Genomic DNA, 14,855 nt, shown 5'->3' with positions numbered 1-14,855 from the left:
CCAACAAACTTACCTTTACCCAATACAAAGTCCAGACTTGATGGCTCCCAGCCCACTGTGGCATCTCAGTAAACACTATAGAACCTGTTTACTAAGGAACTTCATGTTCATTCAGCGAATGAAACCAGCTTACAGAGGGCTAAAGTGAGGTGGTTTTGTTTAAACATACAATGTGTTTTGGAAAAGAGTTTTATCTATATGCCTCAAAAGATAAAACCCATGAAACTTTAAATTCCTCTGCCTCTTTCTAAAATAAGATCCCATCAGCTGTCCCTCCCTACAGACTGTGACTGTCTCCATGTTCTAGCAGGGACCCATGGTATCTGCTGGGGCTTCATAGAAGAGAGTGACAAAGATCAGGTTATATCTGAGGACAGAAGCTTAAACTGAATTATAGATTCAATGCTGTTTTTACTCTTGATATTTAGGGAACTTAGTGCAAAATACATTATTGTGTTTTCATGTGATCTTAGATCAAATAGGTAGCTATTAAAATGAACAACAGACAGGATTTGGTAAGTAAGCTTGCATGTTAGACTTTGATGTAAGGGTTATATCCTAATTACTACTAATCTCAAAAGAGCAGATAATTCCTAAAGGATTATTTTTTCCTACAGAAACAAAATCAAGTCAGACTGTTTCAAAATTAAGATGCATCACCAGTGTCTTATGGAAGTAGAGTCTCTGCTTCTTTTACTTGGGAGCTAGAAGTGGGGGAGATAACCAGGTGTAGCAGAGTTTATAGTGAAGCATAAGTACATCTGCAATGATGTGTCTGGAGTGACTTTTCCACACTGATGAATTATTCTAAGCATGTCACCTTGTTGCCCTGTCCTTTTGAGTGTTAATTACTCCTGTAATGCAGGCATATATTTAATGGAAACTTCTAAAAAGGATTAAATACTTTACAATATTATCGAATGAAAATCAACCAAAACCCCAGTATCAGTCTCAGACTGTCAAAATTTTGCCATATTTGAAGCAGAGAAGCCTAGTGACATTTAACCTTTCAATCTTACAGTGCAAATCTGGCATTTTCCACTCTGATGAAGCAGTTAATGCTACTTTAGAAGTCAACAGTTCTCTGTATTTTGTGATAATATCATGTTATATTGTTGTAATATAAGTATTCCCTTTGTGTAATTCTTGACATGAAAACACACAAGAACTCAGTGCTTCATTTCTTTCCGAGTAGCTTTGATCTTGTGTCGATTCACTCATCCAGGACCTTGCAGGAACGCCTAGGAATATGCCTAATGTTTCTAAAACTCGAATGCACACTTAGCATGAAATAAGCATGTAAATATTACTCTTCCTGGAGAAAGGCAATGAGAACTACACTATACAATGCCAAAGAAATAAAGTTCATTATAATCCATTGAAAGCTTCAATATACTAAGCAGTGTATAGATACAAGGCACAAAGCTCATGACCTTCTTATCAAAATGGGATTTGTGATTACTCTCCAAGTCTTGCAACTTTATGACAAAAAGAAGTTATCCTAGGTCAGACTGAACCTAAGACAATATACTGTGCCTGACAATGCACAATCAGTAGCAGACTGTTAGAGCATAGGAAAAGATAATGAGGAGGAAGGAAACAGAACATTGTAATGCCAATAGGAAAGCCAACATTGTAAAGTTACAAGGGATGCAACTGAGTCCCCAGCGAAACTGATATAAAGAGACATAGGCTATGAACTCTCAAGTGAAAATGCATACCCTGGCAAAATCCCTTTGCCTCCTAATGGAAAACAGACATGTTTAACAAAGAGCACCAGGGGAATTTGAAAGTTGTCAGTACATGACGAAAACTGACGGTGGAACTGTAATTCTTAAGCACAGCACCTGAACATGTAAAAGCAGACATCTGATGCCAATACACTCTGTTCTGTCCATTTCTCACATTTTAGAGAGAGTATTTCTTAATTTTAAACCAAAGTTAACTACCAGTTGAGGAAATGAAGCATAAAGTCATCCTAGTGCTACAAAAGGGGAGCATCAGCATAAATGCTGAAACATTTAATGATGCTTTAGCCTTCACAACTCAAGTTTTCTCTAACAAATCTGCTGTAAAAAACATAATTTGGCTATTTCTAAATTAAATATGTACAAAAGGTGAAAAATTAAGAGGGTTTTTTTCCTTCAAAAATGTTGATTTGTACGAATTAAAGTAACATTTTTTTTCATAAATACATCATCTAAATTTGAAGTTTAAGGTCAAAGAACCACCATATACTTACTACAAGAGTAAGCCTCATAAGGAAATAAGTTCTCTTCCCTTTCAAGGGCTACCAAGAGTGTCATTACTAAGAAGCATCCCATTAATTTCAGCTAAATGTAGATTGCTTGAATTGTAGCACAAACTTTCCTCACAGATACTTCTACAAGAGCAAAATAGTTGTTTCACTCACGGAAGAATGGGTGATGTCTGATTTAGATCTTCAGTGCCTAAGTGACTTGTTAACAATTTGTCGATATTTTCTCTGCCCTTCCTTATGCCCCTATAGCACCAGAGTGGAAGAGGATCCTTGATGCACTGAGAGGGAAGGAAGTTCAGTACCAACCTGCTCAGTACTTCACAGGTCATTCTGGTATTTGTCTTTATCCACAGAGTCTGACTGCAAGGAGAGGAAGCCTTCTTATACCTCTTCTAAAGTCTTCACCCCCTCTGCCAGACTCGACACATCACATCCCTATAGCACTACCCACCAGCACCTCTTCCATATTACTTGTATTTTTGTTACTGTAAATACTATAAATGCTTAAAAACGCTTCTCCTAAATATGAACAAAATTTCTACAGGAAAATGAACCAGATTTTATTTAACAGAGAATTACTTTATTTTTTCACCTAGTCATGCACAGTTATGAGACCATTAAAAAAAGGGGGAGGGACATTTTAAGTTCTGAACATGCATTGTATTGGATTACTGCATCAATGTAATAAGAAAAACTATGCTATATCTTGAAACTGTAACGTACCTGGCTAAAGGAAGGACAACTGTGGAAAAATTACTGCTTGCAACCCTAGACAGACTTTGGAGACAGACTTACCTTTGCCTGCATTTCTAGGAGGAAGAGGAGGAGCGTCGGCAGTTGGAGAGGTGGGTGAATCTGTGCTTGTAGAAGCGAAGATCTGATTGGTAAAAGCTCCATAGGAGAGTCTTTGCTTGTCTCTGGGAGTGCTAAATGCAGGATGAGTCATTTTCTCTTGAGGAGAAATGCTCGAAGAGTGACAGAAACTTTGGGGTCTTGGAGATCTTTCTTTTTTTATGGGGCTAGGCTGTGAACAGAAAAATGAATGCATTATACAGGTGCAACCAGTAAATATAGTTAATGTGTTTGGGAGAAAAGTTAACAAAGCATGAACCAAGCATAATTTCTTTCTTTAGTGGACCAATAAGCCCGAATCCCTCCTCTTTAGTGATTCTCTCCTCTAAATGAAAAATAAAGATTGTAGCATCAACACATCATCATGTACACAAAGTTAGATTTATTCTTAAAGAAAATACACAATAATAATATAATAAATAATATACCAATAAAAGCCTAGTAAAGTTGTTAAGAGTATAAGAAAAATTTTTCAGTTCAAATAGTTCTTTACTCACACCAGTTATCTCAAAGATCAAGTATATTATCCCACTGATGCATATTAAAAACAACCTCTTTTGGCACAGCAGAGTTATCTGTTGACTGAACTAGCAATATATTCAATGGTACATCTCTTTCAAACGTATCTAATTGCTCTTTGAAGAAATTTCACACAGCAATTTTTAACTGCTGCATGTTAATGGCTGTATATGGAGCACGATCTGTTTTACTGCAGCTCTGGTTCAGGCTATTATCTCCCATACAGCATTTGTTATCCTCAGGAGGCTTCTTGCACAGATAATCATTTTGTTCTCTCCTGTCCTTGAGGACATGTAAATCATTTTGGTTTCTGAATGTTTCAGTCTCATGTGTCACAGAAAATGAAAAGTTGACCACATTTCCTTTCTACAGCACCCAGAGATACAGAGGTGTCTATAGAGATATAGAGAAATAGGAGAGGAGTACTCGCATTTATTACAGAAACAGAGCACAGAGTAATTAACTGACTTGCTAAAGTAGGGCACAGAGGCTAAGTTTTCACACATTCTAGGGTGGCAATTATCCTGTGCCCTCAAGTTTTGTCTTTCCGTTACTTCTTAATCAGAACTAAAGTGCACAGCAGTTTTTGAAAAATAGAGCTATTTATTCAAGAACTCAGCTTTATTAATTTATGGAAAAAATAAATATGGAAGCTTCGGATTTCCTCCAGCTAAAAATTAACAACCCACAATGCAGAAGGGGATAAAATGGCAAAGTATTAAGTAATCTACATTTACTGACTTAGATTAAATTGTATGTCTTGTCAAAGCAAAACCTCTAAAGCTGAAGTCCATTAATGATTAGGTTGACAAAGCCGAATCAAAAAAGCACTTTTGCAATCTTTAATGTGAGCCTCAAAACTAGCTTTTGCCCCATGTAATAGAATCTGTAAGGAAAAAAATATTCAAGTGGGTCTGTGATTTCCATTCACGTCCACAGAACAGAAATTGTCAGGTTTTGTGCAAATTCCCCACTTACTTTATCATCTAAGTCATCATCACTTTCATCGATCTCTTCCTGCCGAAGATTCCATTCGTACTCTACGTGGACGTGTGGGTTTAACTTTCCTGCCTTGGCTTGAGAAAGCTGAAAGAAAGAACAGTTCTTGTTAAAATATTTGCTGTTCCTTTGGTGTCAGGGAAGTTTTGTATCAGCAAGCGATGAGCTGAAATATTTAGAAGTTGAAAACTTTTCCTGACATTAAAAAAAACCCAACTTCAGGGCAAATCACACATTAACATCCTTCATTTATTTGAGGTATAGAGAATCAGCCAAAAGGCAGAAGAGAAAAGTTTCTCCAAATGGGTAGCAGTTGCCACGTTTGACAAGCGTTTGACTACATGACAAGAAGAGAAGGTACAGGCACAAAAGCAGAAATGCACTTGGAGCCCTCTTTTCCAAGAAGGGAAGGCAGAACCTACTTATAAGTTCTGGTACATACGGAGATTATCCCTCCAAAGTCACAGCCCTTGTGTTGAATAGAAATAAAGGGTATTTACCCTTCAGTTAAATACATCCCTCCCTCACTGGATGAGGCCAATGTGTCCTAAGCACAAAATTCCTCTACTTTGCCACTTCAAATAATGGACTCATATTCTTTAAAAACCCACTACTTTAATGATCAGCAAACCCCAGAAAACTGTGGTTCATGGTTATTCTGAGAAGATAAATTTTCTTTCTTAATACTTAGATTTCCCATTATCATTTCTATGAGTCTAAGATCTTTGAAATGTCATCTATTTGGTACTGCTTGATTCAGGAGAGCCTTTAACCGTTTTCCTGAAATAAAATTTGGAACAAATTATTTTCCATCCATTATATAAGTATTCATGAGTTCACTTGAGCTGAAATTGAATTATACAATCAAGACTCCAGCTATGTAAGAGAAATTTGCTTTGTACATCTACCATACTGCAAACATCCAGCTATTTATTTTGCAGATTTCATTGGCCACGGCAAACAGTACGATCACTCATATGATGATTTTACTCTTAACCTTATCTTTTCTCTTTTGAGAAAAATGCAGGAATAATTTTTCTGTTTACAAGTGGAAAAGAAGAAAAAAAAGAAAATGCTCTATTGCAGTTAATCGCAACAATCATAGAATCATGGAATGGTTTGGGTTGGAAAGGACCTTAAGATTATCAAGTTCCAACCCCCTGCCATGGGCAGGGATGCATCACACTAGACCACGTCACCCAAGGTTCTGCCCAACCTGGCCTTGAACACTGTCAGGGATGGAGCATTCACAACTTCCTTGGGCAACCCATTCCAGTGCCTCACCACCCTTACAGTAAAGAACTACTTCATTACATCCAATCTAAACTTCCCCCATTTAAGTTTTAACCCGTTACCCCTTGTCTTATCGCTACAGTCCTTGATGAAGAGTCCCTCTCCAGCATCCCTATAGGCCCCCTTCAGATACTGGAAGTCTGCTATGAGGTCTTCACACAGCCTTCTCTTCTCCAGGCTGAACAGCCTGAATTTTCCCAGCCTATGTTTGAATGGGTGATGCTTCAGCCCCCTTTATCATTGTCATGGCCTCCTCTGGACTTTCTCCAGCAGCTCTATGTTCTTATAACCAGTGAGGTGTTCCCAGAATTTTGATTATAATAATTGAAACTATTAGCTGCTAGGTAAGCTCGCTGATCACATCCACTTTTTTTATTCTACAGCACAATCAGTTGGTCCACATTAACAGCAGATTCTATTGTATTAAATATAAACTGTAAAGAAAAAAGCAATCCATACCAATTGTATGTTGTATGGCTGATCTGGTTTTCACTGACAGAAACACTGGCAACAGTAGAAACAGTCAGAACACTGGAAACAGTGTACTTACTTACACAGCAGACATGGGAGTAATTGAGAAGGCAGTGAGAGCACCACCTTGTCAACCATAGCAAAAGGTTGACTTGCATCCACAGAAATATGGAAAATTATTATGATTTCTGAAGGACAAGCTCTCTTATTTTGAAATAATTGCTTAATACATGACAAGAACTTTCAATTGTCAAATGAAAGGTATTAAAATTACCAGCTGCAGAGCAAAAGTAGATATCCTCCTTGGTTCATCAAAATGAAGCAAAACTGTTCTGAGACACAGAATTAAGCAGCAAATGGCAGCTGTTTTGTAAAATCTTCTGGTTCTGTGTTGAATGTGAAATCACTTAGACTGCTTAGACTTCTTAATCCCTTGGTAGTACTTAAACTCACTTGCCTACTAAATGCATGCTGGTGAGAGGCACTTTAGAGGGCTAAGAACAAACAAGCTCCTTAGTCTGATGTAGAATCCATATTCTTGGCTAACTGCTTCAAAAGCGTACCTGAGAAAATCCTTTAACACCTTTAGTTCCTGAATGCCAATAGGTTTCTTGAGTGGCATCTGTTAACATTCCTTAAATGTTCTCAGAATTCCAGAATGCTTTTGCTCTGATCATGTTCAGTACGGAGACAAAGTCCAACAGAAGCTGGTGTTCTACATTTTCTGATACCCTTACTTCCAGACATTACACTTTTGCCTCTTTCTCTACCACCTGTGAGGTTTTTAATTTCAAGTTGTTTCAGTTCTGCTTGTAAGATGACTTTCACCATCTCTGAACTATCTGCCCTGTTAAGTCATCTGGGAAAAGCCAAAGCAGGAAAAGCCAAAGAAAAATCCAGACCAAAAGGATCTAAAGGACTTCAAAGGTCTTAACAGATTTGAATTTCAGAGGTTGTTCTGTACTTCTCATAGAAACGCCTCTAAGAAGAACATCTAAGGTGATGAAGCCCAAATGTCCTAGAATTGGTATTCAAATACCTGTTTGGCAGGTACAAAAGCCCAAACAAAGCCCTGATCAAAGCCTGCAGAAGCTTGTTCTCACAGACAAGATCTCAGGAGAACTCCCAGGTGCACAGCTCTTTTTCCACACACATGGTGCTGGTTGGTGGGTGCAGGGGCAGGAAGTTGGTTCCTGAACCTACGGCTGTACAAGACCACATCTGACAACAGCTCAGATCCAACCAGGGCAGCAATGGAGCCCCTTGGGCAGCCATTTGGAGTTGCTCCTCCTTGGAGCAGCGTTGGCTGCAGTCAGGGACCCTCCCTTTAGGTCAGGATGCTGGCCAAGGGAACTCCTCAAGGTAGAGCTCTCCCTTTTAGGTGAGTGATTGCACATTTTGGATCACTTGCCATAAAGTTTAAGAGTCAGCAGTGCAGTGACGAATCCATGTGAAATTCCAAATCTGTAGTTAATGTTGGTAGAGCTTTAATTGAGTTTGAACAATAAGTTTAGTTTAGCCTCAATTTATTGGTTCTGTGACAACTAGACTTCCAAGTATTTAAGGTCTGGTTGAAATAACTAAGTACTTCCAACACAAGTAAGATCATAAACTCTCACAAAGAAAACGACTCTTGTGTTTTGAAGTTAGAAAATATTAATCTATGGTAGGACCTTCAGCCTAGCACACAGCAATAGAGTCTGACATACAGCAGCAATGCCATCTTCAATAGACCACATCTTTAAACATACAAACATGCCCCATCCATCTTCCCCATCCCGGTTCTTACCAGTTCCTCACACTGGACAGCCTTCACTCTTTTTGCCGTGTCCAGAGCAGTCTCTCCAGCTTGGTTGACTACAAAATTAACAATAAAACAAGAGAGGGTTCTTTGAGATGATTAAAGACTCAATTCAATAAGTTTCAGCATTTTTAGCAGAGTAACATCTAAAAGTGATCAAGACCATCTATTTACTTTATAGCAGCTGCAGCTCTTTAAGATTCTACTCTAAGTGCTCATGTGTTTCATGTATCATCAGGTTCTTTCTGATCAGCAGCATCTGCTGGGACACTTCCCAAATGCCTCCTAACCATCCTAGCAGAGAATATAAAGAAATGTGGTCATTCTCCACTCAACTCCTTTGTCAGTAAAACCCTTATGTGAATAAGCAGGAAAAGCAAAGCTTTATAAGCTTATAAAAGAAAACTATTTTAAGATTTAAAAAACCAGTAAATGTTAATCCAAGCACCTTTTACTTTGATTAGTATGTAGTGGTTTGAAGCCTGAATTTGAAGACAGAAATCCTATTCTAAGATGACATTTGGACAAGAATAATTTTAAAACCCCTTAGCAATTTCCTCTTTTTAAAAGCTGTAAAATGCTTTGCCTTTTCAAATAAGGCCTGATCAGAAAGAAGGTGGTCTGTGAGCACTCTGAAGGTCCTCTGGCACAACACCTAATGGGATCCTTCCTAGATGCTCAGTAGCAAGTCTCAAGAAAAGATCAAACCCCACATCCCAACCAGATGTGGACAAACCCTAGGTAAAATTTAGTCTGACAGTATAGCAGTGAATGCCATGGAGCTGGAGCAGAGTATGATCCACATCACATTGGGTTTGGAAAGAGTTTCTGTGACTGGGAACTGAAAACAGTCAAACTGAGGTCTCATAAGGAAATACGTCTATCTGTAACATTACACACAGAATGCCAGTCGTGAATTCTAGAAAATACAAAGCCTATGTAGAAAATACAAGGCCTCATAGAAAGGCCTATGAATTTGAAAGGATTAAGATCCCTAGAAGGAGGGCTCCTTATAGAAAGATCCAGGATGGTTCAGTTTTAATATGAAAGGAATGAAAATACAGTATTTAGCTGCACTGAGCACACAGAGTACTTAAGAGACCAGCCAATTCCAGACTTTCAATCTTTAAGTATAAACCTGATGGTTCAAGTCCGAGAGAAGATATGCAGTTCCTAAGTGAGAGCATAAAAATGAAACAAAACAATCCCCAACAAAAAATAGAACTGAAAAAGGTACAAACACTCTTTTGTCATCTACCTAGGAGAGAGTTCAATGGAACAGGCATGCTTAAGCTTGTTCAGACAGCTTTTCCTTTTTCTTAATGAGGGATGTATCTGTTAAAAAAGGTTACAACAAATCCTTTGACTTATGGTAATATTAGAAAGTATTCTAAGGATGTATAAGAAAGGCAAGGAACCAGCGATTTCTGCCACCAAGCTATGAACTTAAATTTGTGCAAAGCTTTTTTAGAGGCCAGAGGAGGAAAATGATGGCAATGAGTGAAAAGGTAAAAAAATAGAAGTTTATCCTCTTCAGTTTGCACCCACTGTTCATAAAGCTGTCCTCCTATACCAAGAACTGACAAAATGTTTCATAGACATGCTGATGAAACTTCGCTCCTGAGCCTGGATTCATGGAATACCTTCTTAATTCAAAATATGGCAGGGAAAGGAGAGCATCTATTAAACAAGAGATTATCCTAAGTGTAAGCAAACAGCTTACAGTGATTTTATTTTTAATTAGCTTTTGCTAAGCCATGATGAAAAATTGACTGGTTTAGGTAGGGCAAGTGTTACACCTACTGCACACACGTGGATTGCAAAACAGAGGGAGAAATGCTGCTGAAATAGCTAATCCCTTCCTTAATCACCTACAGTGGTGGCTGGGGCCCTCTGGGTGAAGCCACAGTGCCAACTGACATTAATATTAAAAGAAGAATTAACTGTTGTGTACAGAAAGCCCACATATGCCTGAAGTGCAATTAACATGAGCAGCCATTCAAAGCATTATAACATACAAGTAGTAGATGAATTTTACAATATAAACAAGAAACATAAATTCCAGGCTGTTTATGATGCATCAGAAAACTAAGCATCAGGAAAGCTAGGTTTTACCATTAGTCTTTTATACGAGAAAATGTTTGCCACTATTATCTTCTAAGAATTTAAGTTCCATTTCTTAACTGAACACTTCCTTTAGGCTCGTTGGTGGTAAAGTTGCCATCTCCTAACACAGATGTGGCTAAAATAATAGGAAGAAATGTTAGTAAACCTTTTTATCCTAGCTTTAAATATTGAACTTACCTACATCGATAGTTGGCTTCCCCCTCAAAAGCAATTTCAAACACTCAGGCTTATTATACATACTGCAGTAGTGTAGAACTGTATTGCCCAGCGCTGTCTGCTTATCCAGGTTTCCACTAAACACAAAAGAAGAAATAATCAAGAGACATCTAGTGTGCTGTGCTGTTCGTTTCAGAGCAAGCATCCCTAGCAGCAATAAATGCATTAATACTTTATGGGACAAATATGGAGTAGAAAGAGAAAGAAATATTTTTCAAGTTAAACATTACTTTCAAGGACCAGTAAGAATAGTTCCAAGCACACTGGAAATTCCTGAGCTGCGGTTGACAAGGACTGAGCATCTACAAGTGTTCATTGAAAAACCAAACAACAAACCTGAAACTCAGAGATTCAAACCTAATCCTCTGTAAGGTCATGGCAGTTGGTTTTCACCCTCCGCTTTACTGGCATTTCTTTTTAACACATGTTAAATTAGCTCAATTAAAAATATGTGAAAAATCATTCTGATACACTTAGAACACGCTAGTAAGTCCCACACTTCAAGTTCAAGGAACTACAAAGAGGGTGGCTGTGAGGATGCATAAGAGTGTCATAAGAAGGAATGGAAGGATACAAACTGGGAAAGACAAGCTGTGCAAAGGGGTTCACAGGGCTTTTAAAAACTGTTCTCTCTTTCCATTTTCAATTTCTGAAACAAGGTTTCTTGAAAAAAGTCATGACATACTGAGATCAATTTAATACATTTATAAAAATGAAAAGCTCAGAAAATGACAGCTTCACTTTCACTCAGTATTACCCACACTGAACAGTAAGTGCAGAGCCCATATGGATGTAAAGATGCTCTTAAATTTGAGATTGAGACAAAACTACAAGACAGCTGACAAAAACACATAAAGGATGATAGTTATAGAATCATAGAATCACAGAATGGTTTGGGTTGGAAAGGACCTTAAGATCATCCAGTTCCAACCCCACTGCCATGGGCAGGGACACCTCACACCAGCCCATGTCACTCAAGGCTCTGTCCAACCGAGCCTTGAACATTGACAGAGACGGAGCATTTACCACTTCCTTGGGCAACCCATTCCAGTACCTCACTGTCCTCACAGTAAAGAACTTCTTCCTTATATCTAACCTGAACTTCCCCTGTTTAAGTTAAAACCTACCACCCTTGTCCTATCGCTACAGTCCCTGATGTTATGAAGCTTCATAGTTTCTTCACACAAAACAAAGTAATTTTACATAACAATCCAAAATAACAAATCCTTTAATATTGCTCAGAATAGTAATTTAGGCTTTTAAAAGCTTTAAAATTCTGACCTCAGCTTGTGAATATTAATAGCTTATTTTTTACTGTAAAAATATTTTACTTTAAGAACACTCCTACAATAGTCAGCACTCCATTTAACATGAGGGAGTAGCAGTAGAATAAGTTAAAGTGAAGGCTAAACAGCTAGTCCATAGAACCCAAGAGATGGTGTCAGGAACATGGATTTCAAGTCTGTGCTGTTATCAAAGACCAAACCTTCTAACACTCCCTAAGACAATGCTACATAAACTATTTAGAGAGGGAAAGGAAAAGAACCAAGTATTCACTGACTGCACTTCAACAGCAAGGACTCCCGAGGAGTTGTGATGAGTCTTCTGTGCTTCCTCAGTGTTCCTCTCCTCATTCTCCAAAACCCACCACCTGACACAGCAAGTGACTGCCACTTCCTTTGCTTCACAGTATACTGGAGAGGTGGATTGGAATTAATTTCAGCTAACGTTTAACTATGTTGTGACCCATATGAAAAATTATGTTGTACCATTTGATTTTTTAAGTGTTTTCATTAAGATTTTTCACTTCTGTGAACACATCTCTTGACAACAAAGAAGAGCTCAGCCAATCGCCTACATGTTGAAAATTAGTAGTTAAGAAGATCAGGCTGTCAATAACTTTAATACACTTTATTAACCACTACAACACCCTTTTTGAAGTCAGTCTAGCTTCTACTCATAAATTTATGAGACACATCCTTGCTTTCCACTCTTACAATTTCTTTGTATGTGTCCTGTATTCGGAATGTTTGTCACATCTTTACCTGAACTATTCATCTGAATTGCTTCATAACAATGTGCTATAAACCACTGATCTCTTTTGCTTTACATAAATTTTCCCTTTCATCCTATTTTTATAACTGCTTTCCATGTTTTAACCTACACTTCTGTCCACACTTAGGAGCATAAGGGTCAACTCAAAGGTACTAAAATTATGTTCTTTTGAAGCATATCTAAGGAGCATGTAAGTGATAAGCGAACACTGTCCAAAGCTCTGCATGGGTAGCTTTGAACATATACATTTTTCATACGTAATGAAAATCAATCCATACCAGTTTTGTACAAGGAAGTCAACCAGATGGAGAGAGGTTTGGTCAGCAGTCCGGACTGCTAAATGAAGTGCTGTTTCACCTGGCTCCTAAACACACACAAATAGAAGTTAGATTTTTGTGTCTTATTTCTGCAAAGCCTGTAATATCAGACCTACAAGATATATGTCAATTAGTCTTTTACAAGTCTTTCAAAAGAAAAATGTTATTAGGAAATTATGATGAAAACAGTTATTGCCTTTCTGGATCCTTAAAAGACATCATGTGCTTCAAAGGAAACAGCATCACACTTTGACATCACAGGTTCCTCAAAACCAGTCTTCTTTTTCCCAGATGGATAGAACAATCCTGAAGAGCCTTTAACCATTTTAGCTACTAGCAACTACAAGGGATCCTGTCAAGGAATAGAGTGAGTTCAAGTATTTGTTGCTTTATGACACCTTGGTGAGCACCAAGCATATCCAACAACACTATTTCCTACAAAACCTGGGAAAATCCACATCAAAATCACAGTCCTACCTACATTAAATCCCTCACAGAATCACAGAGTGGTTGAAGTTGGAAAGGACCTGTGGAGGACATCTGGTCCCACCTCCCTCCACAAGCAGGGCCACCTAAAGCCAGTTCCCCAGGACCATGCCCATGACTCTGGAGTATCTCTCCAAGGCTGGGGGACTCTGCAACCTTCCTGAGCAACCCATGTCAGTGCTTAGTTACCTTCATAATAAGAAACTTTCCCCTTGTTCAGAGGGAATATCCTGTTTCAAACTATGCCCACTGTCTGTGGTCCTGCCACTGGGAACCACTGAAATAAGCCTGGCTTTGTCTTCTTTATACCTTCCCTATATATATGGATAAGATCTTCCTGAGCCTTCTCTTCTGAAGTCTGAAAGGTCACAGATATCTCAGCCTTTCCTCATATATCATGTCCTCTAAACATCTCTGTGGCCCTTCGTTGTGTTCTCTCCAGTACATCAAAGTCTCTCTTGTACTAGGGAGCCTAGAACTGGACCCAGTACCCTCCAGCTATGGCCTAACCAGCACTGAGTAGAGGGGAAGGATCACTGCCATCAACCTGCTGGCAGTACTTTGCCTACTGCAGTCTATAATACCATTGGCTTTGTTGCCGCAGAGGCACACTGTTGTATTATACCAGTGTGGTGTCCACCAGGGCCCCCAGGCCTTTTCCTGCCAAGCTGCTTTCCAGCTGAATAGTGCCTAGCATATACGAGTGCATGGGGTTATTCCTTCCCAGATACAGGGCTTCTCCTCATGAATTTAAACAGAACAACACTTTATTTTCTATACATATAACACGAGCATTTATGCATTTAATTGACAATATAAGTTCTGTTTAATTCAGTTTCAAAGTTGATGAGGATTAATCTAAAACCCGTTCTCATTAACTCCTACTGATCAAAAGGGGCATTAAAAATATATTATAGTACACATACTTAAATCACAACTTTAACTAAAAAGACTTATTAAACATCAGAGAATTTACAGTGCATAAATGTCTTAACTGCAGCCCACATTTCAGTTGGTGCTCACACCTTTCTAGGTATCGACTGTACCAGCTGAGAAATGCTAATTTTGTGGTAACTGCTAAGGATGATAAATATAGAAAGTTCACCTTGTAGACACAGAATTTGTAATGTGTTTCCATGCCAAGCACTCTGTGATATTTCAAGTGCTGAGACTATACTGAACTCCCTCCACTCGATACAGACAGGCACCCTGCCCTTTGCCAAGGGAGCTATTTCCACAGAACTTGTTGAAAACATTCTCTGAGATCACTCCAAGTTCTGTCCAAAAGTAATGGGAGAAAACACTGCTGACCAACTGGTTACACAGCAGCAGTTGCCTATAGAAATGCTACACACTGTGCTTTTTTCTACACTGATGCTCCAGGTCAACCTGGACTGATTTTTCCAAAAAGCTGTTACTGACTTTAGAAGGCAGATCAACTATTCAGAAGTTTTTTAAA

The 14,855-nt window shown here is 38.5% G+C and overlaps 1 protein-coding gene across 1 annotated transcript in view; it reads right to left on the bottom strand.

Moving 5' to 3' along the window:
• The window catches only part of ASAP1 (ArfGAP with SH3 domain, ankyrin repeat and PH domain 1), a 118,116-nt gene that overhangs the window by 22,429 nt on the left and 80,832 nt on the right, over positions 1–14,855 (bottom strand). Inside the window, exons 14-18 of the mRNA XM_034069793.1 lie at positions 12,872–12,957; positions 10,500–10,615; positions 8,184–8,251; positions 4,610–4,717; positions 3,056–3,284 (exon numbers count right to left, since the gene is read on the bottom strand). Coding sequence (XP_033925684.1) covers positions 3,056–3,284; positions 4,610–4,717; positions 8,184–8,251; positions 10,500–10,615; positions 12,872–12,957 — 607 coding nt within the window. The remainder of the gene's footprint in view (positions 1–3,055; positions 3,285–4,609; positions 4,718–8,183; positions 8,252–10,499; positions 10,616–12,871; positions 12,958–14,855) is intronic.

The sequence above is a fragment of the Melopsittacus undulatus genome, chromosome 1, assembly GCF_012275295.1.
Source record: "Melopsittacus undulatus isolate bMelUnd1 chromosome 1, bMelUnd1.mat.Z, whole genome shotgun sequence".
In the NCBI taxonomy this organism is placed as follows: Eukaryota; Metazoa; Chordata; class Aves; order Psittaciformes; family Psittaculidae; genus Melopsittacus; species Melopsittacus undulatus.
The sequence above is the reverse complement of the archived record's forward strand: the minus strand, read 5'-3'. Positions and strand labels throughout refer to the sequence as shown.